Genomic DNA, 14,387 nt, shown 5'->3' with positions numbered 1-14,387 from the left:
AAATAAATGGAACATTAGCCATAAATTGCACAGTCTTGGATCCTATGAGAAATATCTATTCAGGCAGAAAAGATCTAATAGAATAATTACTGCCTTAAAAATTAAATAAAGGCAATATTTATTAATTTAACTATGTAAAGGTACAGTAATTGCTGCACTGTAGAGTCTGTAGCATGCGTCAAAGTCCTTATATTTTTAAGAACAATAATAATTGTAAAAATCTATCCATTTTGGTAGAGCACTTAAAATATGTATTCACTATTTTATTTCCTTTTGACATAGCATCCAGTTGGTCCACCACAGTGCTATACAGAAATCAACCAAAGAGCTTCGTGACATGTCTAAAAACAGAGAGATCGCGTGGCCTCTTTCAACGCTTCCCGTGTTTCACCCTGTGACTGGGGAAATTGTCCCGCCCCTTCACACGGACAACTACGACAACACCAGCATGCCACTGATGCAAACACAGCAGTAAGTGTTTAGATTTTATTTCTTAATGCTCGCTGTGTTGCACAATTTAACTGTAGGTTCCAGTGCATGTCTTCTGAAATGTTTCTTATGGAGGTTTCAGTACTGACTCTCAGTTCAAGATTGCTCTGATGTCTGCATTTCCAGCAGCAAGAAAGGCCTTCTGTTATAAAATTAGATGGCTGGCTTTCAGTCTGAAAGCTTACCAAGAGGCTTTGCATGGAACAGTTAGATGTGTGAATATTTTGGAGAAAAACTACTTTTGATAGAGGAATCAATTAAAACTGTTCTATTTTAGACACCCTGTCTCTCAGCCAATGTCTTTGGAGTTCTGGTACAAAACTACCACCAGGTTGGTGGTAGTTTCATACCAGGAAATCCAGACTTTGTAAATGGTTAGTCATGTACCTGTCACACATGGTTTATGTTTGAAATGTTGATGTTGAACAGAAGAACATATTCCATTACACAGATAAAAAATACAGACTCGTCAAGGAAAACACTTAGAGCTCTCACCCGTTTCCATTGTTGCCACCCTCTCTCCAAGACAGAAACCAGAAAAATACTCGTTCCTGTTCTTTAGAGTTCATTTACCAGTAACTTAATGAAGCTACTAAGACAGACCCACACAGTGCTTTGCACACATTCTAGTTTAGACAAGTCCATAGTGCTGTAGCAAAAAGGCATTTCTGGTAAGATTTGCTTGAGGTGCCTGGGGCTGAGCAGATCTGAGGCAGTGGTCTCAGAAGTGGTTGGCATTTTTCAATGCCATCTCTACAACACCATCTCTAGCTGGTAGCTCCTCTGCTGGCAGGCCTGCATGGTCCCAGTGGTCCAGTGGCAGCACCAACTAGGCCCTAATTTACACATGCTTGCCCTGAATTCCCTTCATAATGTAGTTCCATGTTTTCTTCTCCCTGTCCCAAAGCTAAATTCTCCAGGAAGTACAGCTGTATAAATTATTCCTTGTACAACTGCATCAAAGTGCTCTGCCCTGTCTTTTAGGGCTTCTTTATTCAGAATAGCAGTTTTTTATGACTGGGGTGCCAAATCTTGTACCAAAGGCTTTCTTGAGTTGTACATAAAGTATTTATCTGCTTCACCTATATTCCAACCCTTAATTCCTTTCTGTAAAAACACCTTAATATATGGTAACTGTGAAAACAGACACTGAAGCAGGGCACAAATATGTAACTTTGCCTTGATAAGTGAACTGGTCCAACCCATAAAACTGGCTGACTGTTCATTCATTTCAGTGTCAATAACTAAGAGGCAAATGCTGTCACCTTTGCTGTACTCATCGCTTACAGAAACCAAACTTTGCTTAACATCAGAAACCCGTGGTGACTCTTGTTACCTCTGGCATTTCACCAAGTCTGAGCCTTTGAACCTAGCTGATAAGTGAAATAATAGAAACTACTTTAGCACTAGTTTTCTTTGTTTCATGGACTTGGCTAACCTTTGGACAACTGTATTTGCATACTGAAAATAGATTATTGCTTCATAAGCAAAAAAAATGAAGTGTAAATACTCAGCTTTCATCATAAGACAGTTCAGACTTTGTATGGAAGCATTAAAGATATTAAATGTTTTTTTGTAGGAACCTGCCACATCAGACTCAGATTCCACAGCAGCAGTGTGCAGGTCAGTACTCAGAGAATACTGTAACTATTAAGTGGCTAGTGTGGAGGAATCACTAGTCAAAATGTATACAGTCTATAGACAGTGGAAATAATTCTCAAATATAGTAAAGTATTACAGCATTGTCATTCCAAATTTTTTTTTTTGATACAGCATTGAAAATTGTGGGATGGGAATGACTGAACAGGTGGGCGAAAGCTACATTAGGACTCTGCATGGGACCCTGGAATCGGGTACAGCTAAGTTAGAAACCTCGTATAAATAATTTTCTGTTACAACATGAAGCTACAGCCAGATTCCCAAATGTAGTTACATGGTTGGGATTCTCTGACACTCGGTAGGAAACCCAAATTTTTAATTCCCACCAGTACTAGTTAAGCTCTGAAGAAGGAGTTCTTTAATTGCTGTTATTAGACATAAAGGGTCAATACTGGGGAGTCTGTGGTGAGGCACATATGAATGCTTCAGGTTTCCCCTGTCTTAGTCATCACTTTTGTATCTTTTCACAAATGCTCATGGACTGATTGAGGTCAGGATTGCCCTGTCAGACTAAGGCTTGACTGGTCTCTCCACTTGCCATCTCACGTTTGAGAAAAAGCTACAGCCATATAGCCATGTGAAAGGGGGTAAGAATCACACAGGGAACAGATAGAGGCCAAAGCATGATTTTTAAATATTCAAAGAGGTATTTAAGCAAAACACTAGAGAGATACATATGTATTGAGCATAATATGGGAACTACAGCTCCAAGTGGAAGATTTCTTTTAACTTAGGAGTTACATAAGCAACTCTTTCTTTTCATTGAAAATCCTTCTTCTTCATTACTGCTTTCGGGGATTAAAGGAGAATTTCGTATGACAACATTTCAAAGATTTGAGGCAAGTATATAATAGATTTTTTTGCCCATGCGGGTTGTTCTGTTATCTGGAAATTAAAAACAGTTATAAAAAGCCTGACTGTAGTTCTGCTAGCTTTGCTATTTGTGTGCTTTATTGCACATAAGCTGGAAATGGCTGATGACCCTGGCAGTCAAAGCCTTGATCCAAAGCCTCCAGCACTGGTTTGGGTTGACGTTTAGCACAGCTCTTCACACTGACTACTGCAGACATTTAGAAGGCAGAATAAAAATGTCACACAGTGCTACTCTTCTGCTATGACTGTTTTGTTACAAGAATTCCAGTGTGTCTTGCAGTAAAAAAAGATGCAAAATCAGCTGGTAGTGCTGTATGGTGACAGCAGAGAGGAATTTTTGAAAAGGTATGAAATACAAGCTAGCATGGGTTTGGCACTTGTGAGTCGCACTGAAAAACTGCCTAAAAATAGATCTTAAAAATCCTCCTGTGTCTATATTTTCTGTAGGACATAATTTTTGTAGAATACAACTGTTCTTTCATATTCATCACAGACACTGCTTGTGACAAGCTCTCAGAAATCCGAGGCGGGGGGGGGGCAGGTGTTGGAATGTATTTGGGACAGACAGTGTTTCCTCCTCTCCTCTTAGTTTATAATGACCCCTTGCTTTGTACCTCAGATGTGCAGGTGAACCTGCAAGCACTTCCATGACATGATGGCATGTGCCTCTTTAGTTTATCTTCTGTGGTATCTTCAGGGTATCTATGACTCCTGTTGTCAGAAGGTTAGATTTTTAGAAAGTTATAATTTAAAACAAAATTCAGCTACTACTAAGTTTTTTTAGTAGCATGAGTACAAACTTAGCAATCAATTTTATTCATCTGTTCAAGTAAGAAATTTACAGAAATAAAACACCTGAGGCCAAAAAAACCTAGATTTTCATTGATAAATTTTCTTCCTTTTGTACAGAAAATTCAAATTCCCAGTAATATATTCAGGATTGTTAACATACTATCAGTGACTACTATGAATAAGAAATTTCTATTTTAAATCTTCAGTAGGCCATATTTAGTAATTTGAAGAGCAGACCATGGCTAATAACCACTATCCTTTTCAGGAACTATTTGAATCCCTAATAAGAAAGGGTTTTATTTTAACCTTAACTAAAAAGGCAGACTTAATAGGTGACATAATGCTTGGCTATTTCAGAAGGTTAAAAGCTAACTGGGAAAGAATTGTGTGAAAGGTGACCACTCACATCTAACGTTTATATTACACTGATGAAAATTGCTACTGGTCTCCAATATGAAAAGATACATTAAGTTTTGTAGTTGTCTCTCTGTCAATAGTCAGAATTCATGAGGACTGTTTAAGGTGTTTAGATGAGAAAGTTTATAGGGTATAATGCAAAAGACTAAATATTGCATGTACACAGTGTACGGCCTTTTCTGTTTTGTGCTTCAGTCTGACTATGAGGCCCGTTAGATCCCAAACAGAAAGATAAACTCCCAGTTAAACAACCTTTTCCCAGTGTCCTCCCTTCCCAGAAGAAAGCAAGCAAAAGCTCTGTCATGTGTATGTCGTCTCTTGGCCCAGGTTGTACTTGCAGTGTTTCTCCAATGTGGTTGTTGATAAGGGACTCATAAATACTATTTATGTGCTGTGCTCTCAATTGACAGTTCAATATTGTTGAAGCATCATGTGCCACTGATGGATTATAAAAATTCTCATCTATTTGCAGGTAAATGGTATTCCTGAGGAAAGAAAACTAACAGAAGCAATGAATTTGTAATCAGAGAAGGCAGCAAATTGTCTTACTTCCTTATTTGTTCTGGTTGATGCATGAGTTTTTCTGGTGTATATTGTGCATGCCCACAGTATTACGATGCTTTCAGTGCCAGAGAGTACAATCACTTCCATATAACTAATGTACTGTATCCTTTTGTACTTTGGACATTTTTGACAATTTGTAAACACTGATAATTTTTTATATTTGTTACATTCAGATAATCTTTCATATCTATATCTATATGTATTAATAAATATCAAGCTTTATTCTGTCTTGTGATCTCTCCTGAAAGTTTTAACAGGGAAATCAAAACTTCAAAGGATTTCAGAGTGTTTAATGGGATGATAAAATTGCCTTATATTTGCACAGGAAAAGCAGTAGTGTATAAGCACAAAAACTTGTGCAATAAGATGAGGCTCAGAAATAGTACTGCACATTTATTAGGCATTAATTTTTTAGAGAATATCAAAGATAATGAGGAAAGTTATTTTTGGAAAAAAACCCCAGAAATAAAACCCCAAACAAAATAACTAAAACTACTCCTGATGAAAATTTGATTTCTGTTCTTTTACGAGATATTTACCATATTTGAAAACTTGTAAGCAATAAAACATTTAAAATCTGTCCATTCATTCATCTGGTTATCTGTTGCAAACTACTGTAGGCAGAAATTAATGTGTGCAAATAAAAAATGGTTAATTTTGTTACTGTATACTTGGACTAACTCTTCAAAAAAAAAATCTTTAAAATTTTTTGTGATGTTCACAGTGCAGGTAATTTTTTTGAATCCTCCACGTTCTTTGTTCTTTTTGGAGTACAAAGAGTTGTGGGAGAACAAGCTATCTAATCAACCATAAAAAGGAGTTGATTTAAGACATACTTTCCTGGGAGGTGGTTACTTTGAGAGGCATTTGTCCCTGCAGCTGAAAGCTTAAAAATATGGACTTTGTTAAAAGGATCTGTACTGAGGTTTTCATATTTTTCAATAGACAGTGATAATTTATCTCCTGACACTTTTCACAAGATTTTAAATGAGTTTCTGATGCTTCTTTAAATCTTCAAATACAGCATAACACAGGACTTCAGGGTCTGCAGCTGTAACAGCTCACACCAACATTTCTTGGGGTTTTACCTCAAAGCATTGTATTGTTTTAAGCTGACACTTACGCTTTGTCTTTTTTTCTGTAATATTTTCTCTTTCAGAAGCTGTATGCTCATCAGGACATTGCATTGTAAGCAGAAAACTGCGTCTGCTTTAAAATTACTAAATGCTGGCTACATTTCCTTAGCTGAGGTTTGTGGGGTCTCTGCTAAGAGAAATTTGAGTAATTCTGGAATTTAAGACTGAGGATAAAAGGAATTTGTAAAATGAGGTTATTAGAATTTGTAAAAAGACCAATGTAGTCACTTTTGGTTTTGCTTTTTTTTTCTTGTTACAGTTATGACCCTGTTCTGTCAAAACAAAAACTTATTTTAATTTTTAAGCAAACGTGTTTATAGGCTTGAACCTGAATGCAGCATCTCAGCAGATAGTTAGAACAAGTCCTGAGCTGCTTTTTAGACAAATTTTGTGCAACAAGTATGATAACTCTTGCAGCAAAGTATATAATTGGTGCTCAGTACATAGTACATACTTGTGTATTGTCAAACCTCCAGTGTCAGTTTGCAAAGCTGCCCTGAATGCTCAGCACAGCTCACAGAACTTGGGAGCAAATGCATAGGAATTCCATAGGAATCCTGCTGGTGGTTGTTAGACCAGGAGAGGTAGCTCAAGCTACAGGCATTAAAGTTGAAAAATTAAGGCAGTTTCTGAAACAGTTGGAATAAAGAGCCATTCCTACTCACTTTCAAAGTGACATCCATCACACCTTGCTAACTCATCCAAAATGTACCAGGGAAGACTTCCCCAGTCAATCAGCTTCCTCAGAGACATGCCCTCCTCCCCCCCCCTTTCCAGCAGCTTGCATGGTTAGCAGTGAAAAGTGAATCACAAAACTGCACACTGAGGCTTATAGTAAATTAGACATTTACATCTTTTACTCAAGTTGTGAAAAAAAAAATTGAGTACAATCAGCATTTGGTTTCTGTTAGTTTATACTACTGTTTTCAAATGTATGAGCTGCCAGTGTTTTGAAACTGAAATGAATGGAATGGATTTTAAATAATGGTTTTTAATGCAACCTAAGACTGAACTTTGTAAATAGTATTGGGTTTGGATCATAACAATTTCTGGTAACTTGAGGATGACATGACAATCAATGAACTACCAGTTGAGCCGCTCCCACCTTATTTGTATTAATGTAACAGTGCCAATATATTTAAGGAAATGTCTCACACTGTTATGTACATGCATAAAAAATTAGTTTGTAGCAGTGGAGGTTCCACCTATTTTGAAAAGAATCTGATGATGTAGGTGACTCGGGTATTAAGCACACCTGACCTATTTTATGACTGAAAGCTTCATTTATCTGAGGTAAGTTTAATAACAAATTATTTATTTTTACTTATTAAAACAATTACTCTGAAAGCATAGATTTATAAGCTGGTTAAAGACAATGGCTAAAGAATTAATTAAGACAGTAAATTCACAGCCTCTTTTAACCTATGATGGCAGTATGAACTGATATTATCTTGATTAAGTTGCAATCAAATTAAATAGAAAGCCCTGCCGCTNTTGTACATATCTGAAATGTAAAATCTAATAAATAGGAAAACATGAAGGAGTGAAGTTGTTGCCTGGTTAATTTACAAAATGATGCCTAAAGAACACTGTGTTACAGCTGTTAACATTACTGAAACAATACTGGGTGGTCGGTGTCTGAGAACTGGGGTGGAGCTGATGGTGCAGGGTTTGTTTAGCTGGGGGCGATGCCTAAGCAGGTGTCATGACTAGAAAGGATGGAGAGTGTTGGCAGCACTTAGTTCAGGTGCCTGTGTTAGATACTATCTCCCTGATTATACACGGAGCTCTGGGGATAGGAATGACCACTCTGAGTTCTTTGCTCAAGGAGCCCCTTCTATTTAGTATGGGATTTAAGTAGCTCAGTTAGGAGCTAAATTCCTTAACCCAAACAAATCTTAAAGATGGGTTTGGTTTCTTGATGTTGCCAGACCAAAGAAAACCCAAGTCAGTTCCTGTCCTTTCCTGCAGAGCTGTGCCTCAGGGTTCCTGCCTTCTAACCTGGGCAGAAAAGTATTCTACGCCTCCACTGCAGAATTCTGCTGAGGACACCTGAGCTCCAGGGTGGTTTTGGCTACTGGAGCTGTAATTTCATCAGAGCAGGGACAGTGCCATTTACTGCAGAAGAATCTTTCTTCCTGCATTTCGTCAGACATAATTTGTGATACATATCGCAATTGTGATACATATCATAATTTGTGAATATCTCGAAGTAATGGTATCCGGAAGTACAGAGCTCTGGAGAAACTGCAATACTAAACTGTGATTCCAGGCAGGCTGAACAGTGAACCGAAGCGCAGCTCGAGTCAAGCAATAAAAAGTTTTTACTTAATTGATGCTGCTCCCATTACAAAAATAAGCATCCACAGCACATTTATTTAATGTTTAAATTACTTCATATTTTTACATAACCTGAAAAGAAAATATATTTATCCCACATACAGTAATAGTAAACAAGTGCATTATTTCAAACATTAAAAATAAATCTTTTAACCAAGTCTGTACAACAGATAAATAGAATTATATCTACAATACTTAAGTTGTGAAGAACAAAACAAAAGTCATCCCTCAAACTCACAGTTCCTGTTGCTCAAAATACTGGCATAGATGAAGGTTATGCATGCTATCCCTGTCTACGGTGTTCACCTACACCCTTTCCTTCAGTCACTCATAGGTATTTTTTGAGGAGGTTTAACTTCCCAAACATCAGGAGTAATGCACACACAGAACAAACAGCTGAGTATCTTTCCAATAGCTTTAAAATAGCTGGCAGGCTTAGTAAAACTGCTGAATTTGGGGCAAGTGAATGATTGATTTTTAGTGTTTTTATGATGAAAACTGTTAAAACAGTTTTAAAAGAAAACTGTTCTCCACCAAAAAAAAAAAAGTTGAAGCCATTCTCACAAATTTTCTTTTGCACTTGTTCATGGCTGCAAGTTTGAATTCAATGTTTTACCTGGAATAAGATCAAGAATATGCATGGGATGGTAAATATGGTACAAATTAGGACTCATGTTGTTTATAATCATACATAATTGCACACATGCTTGGAAAATAATACTGTGCTCATGTTTTTTGACTGCTAACAAATAATCAGGAGAAGAATAAAATGAAAAAGCAACTAAAGGTCAAACTATTACTTGAATCAAACCCACAAACAGGAAGAAATGTCCATAACTTCACTGATAAGTAGAATGTAAACAACACCATGTCACTGCCACACTGAAGGACTATTTCTTTTAATTTTAGGGTTTTTTTTCTAAAGGAAAGAGTTAATAAGAAAGATGGGCACTGCTAAAAAGGATGGGAAAAAAGGTTCCTCCAAACAGCTGCAATCTCATTTCACTTGTAATTCTGAGATTCAACCATCTGTATGGAACAAAGATGACCACTCAGACCTTCTCCTCATACCAATAGAGTGGCTTGCATCCTTGACTTGCATCCTTTTAAATGAAAATATTATTACTGGATAGAATATGGCACCAGTTCCCTAATGAGACCTAGTTCAAGGTCACCTACAAACTCAGTGAAAGCTTCAGTGATCACCATCTCCCTGTTCTCCAATTTCCTTAAGATCTGATGGAGTGAATATGATGTGATTTCAGCTGAAAAGGTGTTCCAAAAATTCTCCATCTTGAACTCAGTCTCTGAAAATTATTCATCTGTTTGTTCATGGTGGTTGTACAGGGAATTACACACAATTAGATGAATTAGCGTAAAATTTATGGATTATTAATTTTAGGGGGAAAAAAATTCAAATTTTCTTTATAAAAAAATCTCAGAATTCACCATATTTGTGAAAACATCTTAAATTTCTAAAAAAACTCCCATAAAATATTACGTAAACTTGTATATAATCTTCAATCACTCAACTGATGATTACTTTTTATTTCCATTTATAAAGGGTTGCATATAATATGTACTATTTCCACCCAAAATACTGATTTCTAAACGAAAAATTACCCTTTTGTTCAGAAAAATGCCCTGGTTTCACATCAGCCAGAAGGGGCCATTCCGAAGGATCACAGGTTTGCTCAGTTTTGTTCCTGCTGGGAGTGACGGCAGCACGTGCGACGTGTGGGCCGTGCGCCCGTAACACCCGCTCTTCACTCGGCTCCCACGGCGCCGGCTCAGTCCCGTGAGACGCCCATGATGCTGCCAAACCACCTCACTTCTTCGTGTCACGTTTAAACAGGTATGTAAACAGAGACATACATCCAGTAGAAAAGACTCATTTTCACATGCAATTCTGTACAGTGCACTCTTGTTTCTCAGATTATTTGAGAAGGCTGTTTCCACACAAAATATGTACATTTGCGCTATATACATTTTCCACACGCTTAATTTAAATGTCTTCTTGTACCTCCAGTTGAGAATTTTTGTTCAGGCACACAAACAGTAAACCTGAAGAAAGTTTCCAAGTTAATGCCTTGACTGATCTTGAATTGCTGAGAAGAGGTGTAGTCCAGAAAAAAATCCAGCTATGCATAGCAACCTTTTCAGCAGAGTTGAGTTATCTTTAGGAACCACAATCTGTGCTAGATCATTAGTGATCTGAGAAATTTCATGTGCCACACACACAAATATAAAAGTGCTGACAAGAACATTAAACATTGGATATCCAGGAATGAGCACCAAGATCCCCTTTGTGTCTGCTGCCAGCCAAATATGGTATTGGCAAATGAAAAGCTAAAAGAAAAAAGAAGGTGTTTAATAATATTTATAAATATTTTTACTTACCTAAAGCCATATAATTATTACTGTTGCATCAACTGACATACTTCTGTTTAAATCAGAAGTTGAATTCCACGTCTTCACTATAAGACAAAACTATGAGCTTGTTAGAACACACAGTGAAATGGGTTTGCTTGGCCCTTAACCAAATAAGGCTCCCAGGAGCATGGGATACATTCTGTCAGAGCAGAGGAAGAATCCACCTCTGCTCAGTTACTGTCTCTCTGGTGAGGGTCTGAACTAACAAGCCTAGAAATAAGAGATAATGCTTCAACTGATGAATGCACAGATCCCTGCAGTTGACCAGCACCTAAAATTCATCAGAAATTGGAAGAATGGAATGTGATCCTTTAAAAAAACCCCACAAAATCATGTACTACATATACATTGTTTGTAAAGTTACATTTGTTAATTATTCACAAAAAGCTTTCTAGGGCAAACACATTTATAAGTCTACTTACACTAGTAAGTATAATTCATGCTGATTCTTCAACTGGCTTAAATTTTTATCTTCCAACTCCATACATCTCACAGCATACTCCAGCATTAAATCCCCACCCTCACAACCTTAATTCACTCCGTCCCCCAAAATAGCACAAGAATTAACTTGCTACTGTGAGACTGCTATTTCAGTTGTGATTTTTAAGTGTAACAGAAGCTATAATGCTAAAAGAGCTCAAACACCACAGCATGGTATTGAGTAAACCAATACATGTTTTCACTATGTGTTATATGAAGATTTAGATAATAAAACATCCTTACATTTCTAAGTTTCAGTTCACTGTAGGTCTGGTCATTCCACTTACCTCTAAAGAAATTTTGCCAAACCAGGCAAAGAACGAGCTATACACAGATCGGACATATCCAGGAATGTTCCTGATGAGGATGAAAGCTAAAATCTTTTTTTTTTAAAAAAAGTAAAACAAAAAAAAGCAACTGTGGATGACAAGCCAATTACAAACAGATAAAAGGTTTATTCATATTCACTGCCTGAAGTGAACTGCTTCATGCATTAAAATTTTTTTAATATCTAATATCTATCTAAACCAAACAAAAATCCATGCAGTTTATACTTAACAAAGTAGGCATTGAAACTGAAAATCTCTTACACACATTCTTAAAGCATAGCAGGTCACATTTACATCTCCAGCAGAATCATGGCCTTGATGTTGACAGCTGTTCCTATACAGTTACTAGGCATGGCCACAAAACGTGTTACACCATGCCAGCCTAAAATGAAAGCGGCCACAAATCTGAATTAACCCTCAATTTTTAAAGACAGGGTGTCAGGATGGACAAATTAATATTAAAAAATTAAGTCGTGTGCTGCCTTTCAAGAGAGCAGGACAAACTACTAAGAAAAAGAAACAGAGGGCACAGAATCAGACACCTGGTGCTTAGTGAGGCAGGGGACAAAGCAAGAGGAAAATCTAAATTTAAAAAAACCACATGCATGCCCCTGTGGCTCACCTCTTCTCTGCCTAAAAGTGACTACAGGGTCCCATAGGTTGCTTCCTACAGTAATACCTCACAAACAGTTGTGCTTTCCTACAGCTGCCTTCTTTTCCACTGCTGCTTAAATAGTCAAAAGCTGGCTGTGGACTGAAACGGTGCATATGAAACCTACGCTAGGGACATCCAGGTTAATCAAAAGCACAGTCACAGTGTCCAATTTCAGTGCTTAAAGGCAATGAGAAACTGAGCAATGTCATTAAACCCTTTTTCACTTTCAGACATGACAATGAAGTGCAATATCTGACATTCTATGCTAAGGTACAAATATATTTAAAAACAATTTAAAAACAAGACCAAATAAGAACAGACTAGATTCTATGACTGTAATGAAAAGGACTATAATTAAAATTACCTGCACCACAGAAACAGAAGGATGTAGCTCATTGCACTCTGTCTTGTTTTTACAGCTACTAGCCCAAATAGAGTAGGTCTAAATGATATAAAAAAAAAAATCAGTCTGTGTAGCAATTGTATGTAACATTTAAAAATGAAACAAGAGTATGGTATTTTGAGTTGCTTTAGTGGTAATTTGTTCACTAAGATGTGAGACACTAGTAGAAAAAACCCCTACATTTGGCTTAGTTTTGTGTCTCAAATTCTTTGCAACTGGTGAATACTATACTTATTAATACAGTTTTTTTCATCACAAATAAAGAAGCAATCAAGGGTGGAGATCAGAGCTGCATTATCTACCATTTTATTTTTATGATCCAATTTTCTTGTAACCTTTGCAATTAACTGAAAGAGTGATGATGTTTTTATCTACAGTTGACTGAACAGAAAAATATTTTAATGAGTAGATACGTAGGGCTGTACAGAAAAACACAGCTGAAATATCTCCAGATCAAGATTTCATTTCTTAAAGTATTTTCTAAACAAGAACTTCAGAAAACTTATTTAAATATTTACAAACCTGATTATACTAGGTTATAGTTGGTACGTACCAAAAAGGAGACAACTGAAATAAATAATAAAACATTTGAAACTCTGTTGGAGAAAAGAGGATCTCCTTTTCCTTCTGATATCATCTGACGTTTCTGCAATGCCAGATAAATAAAAGCAAACAGCATCCCATGAAAAACCACCTGTAAAAGACGAATAGAATGCAAAGAGTATTTCATGGCCTTTACAAGTACTTAGGTACAAACACTTAATAGAAATGCTGCAAGATAAACTATTTTTAAAGCTACATTTCAAAAGGTCCTTTCCCAGATTTACTGAAGCAAACAAAAACAGACTTTCTACACTAGGTAGTCATAAACTGCATTTTTAACTACAAAAACTACAAACTACAAAAAACCCCAACTTTTACTAATGCTTCAGACAGCATTAAAGACAAGACAATGCTTGTCAAGTCTTGACAAAGCTTGTCAAGAAGATTTCAAGTACCTACTATCCTCTCTGCAATCAGTGCCAACACTGAAAAAGGCTTTCTCTGGGGAAAAACCACGAGTCTCTGGCTTTCTCCCAAGTTGGCAGGTGAAAACATTCAAGAAGCAGGACAAGTGCTTCCCTTTCTCACAGACACAATTCTTCAGCAGAGCGTTCTGCGATCTTACGCCAAGTTCTCATCAGCTGTCAGCACCAGGCTGTTTCAGGCCCATGTGGTGCTTCTCTTCTGTGTTTATTTTAAGCCTTCCTGGGGCCACAGCAACAAGGCTCTGAGTCCAAAACAGCACGTGCTGCTGCTGGGGGCAGCCCAGGGTGTGACAACAGTGTGCTCCCCAAATTCCAGCTACTGAAGAGCCCCAGAGGGAAAAGCATGCAAGTGATCCCATTAAGTGTAAGTTTAGCAGATAAATGCTCCCATCTTAGAAACTGCGTTTACCTTTATCAAGAAAGCAAAAGAAAAAAACCCGAATGTCTCCCTGTTCTATTCCCCCACACTGTAGGGTCAGTAACTGGGAAAAAAAGCACTTTCCTCCTGGAAAACCATTAAAAAGTATGTGCAAGAATAGACTGGTTTGGGCATCCAGACCCTGATTTTAATGCTATCTTAAAAGAAATACATCCTTAATTGATACAACTTGCAAAAAGTATTACTAAGAAAGTTACCACAACAGCCTGAAGTGCTACAGGTGTTAAATTTTCACAGTAAAATTTCTGAGATAAGACAAATCTAGGACACTTTATGACTTTATTTTTGAAATCCAGAAGCAAATAAATCAACTTCCTTTTGCAAATTCTTTTAAGCAAGGCTTTGACAGA

At 37.0% G+C, this 14,387-nt stretch overlaps 2 protein-coding genes across 9 annotated transcripts in view; one reads left to right on the top strand and one right to left on the bottom strand.

Moving 5' to 3' along the window:
- The window catches only part of SGCE (sarcoglycan epsilon), a 34,009-nt gene extending 25,985 nt beyond the window's left edge, over window positions 1-8,024 (top strand). For 5 of the 8 annotated variants that reach the window (XM_017817649.1, XM_017817653.1, XM_017817647.1 and 2 more), the window contains 4 exons: window positions 283-471; window positions 2,069-2,112; window positions 2,953-2,987; window positions 4,703-5,479. In XM_017817649.1, the coding sequence (XP_017673138.1) occupies window positions 283-471; window positions 2,069-2,112; window positions 2,953-2,987; window positions 4,703-4,753 (319 nt within the window). In that variant the 3' untranslated portion in view covers window positions 4,754-5,479. Of the gene's footprint in view, window positions 1-282; window positions 472-2,068; window positions 2,113-2,952; window positions 2,988-4,702; window positions 5,480-5,953 lie in introns of those variants that run through there. The other 3 variants (XM_017817648.1, XM_017817650.1, XM_017817651.1) reach the window with 3 other exon arrangements.
- Window positions 8,025-8,231: 207 nt separating this feature from the next.
- Window positions 8,232-14,387, bottom strand: part of CASD1 (CAS1 domain containing 1) — a 28,408-nt gene continuing 22,252 nt past the window's right edge. Inside the window, exons 15-18 of the mRNA XM_017817646.1 lie at window positions 13,124-13,264; window positions 12,532-12,609; window positions 11,471-11,563; window positions 8,232-10,619 (exon numbers count right to left, since the gene is read on the bottom strand). Coding sequence (XP_017673135.1) covers window positions 10,353-10,619; window positions 11,471-11,563; window positions 12,532-12,609; window positions 13,124-13,264 — 579 coding nt within the window. The 3' untranslated portion in view covers window positions 8,232-10,352. The remainder of the gene's footprint in view (window positions 10,620-11,470; window positions 11,564-12,531; window positions 12,610-13,123; window positions 13,265-14,387) is intronic.

Source organism: Lepidothrix coronata, unplaced genomic scaffold (genome assembly GCF_001604755.1).
Source record: "Lepidothrix coronata isolate B3197 unplaced genomic scaffold, Lepidothrix_coronata-1.0 Scaffold62, whole genome shotgun sequence".
NCBI lineage: Eukaryota > Metazoa > Chordata > Aves > Passeriformes > Pipridae > Lepidothrix > Lepidothrix coronata.
The sequence above is the reverse complement of the archived record's forward strand: the minus strand, read 5'-3'. Positions and strand labels throughout refer to the sequence as shown.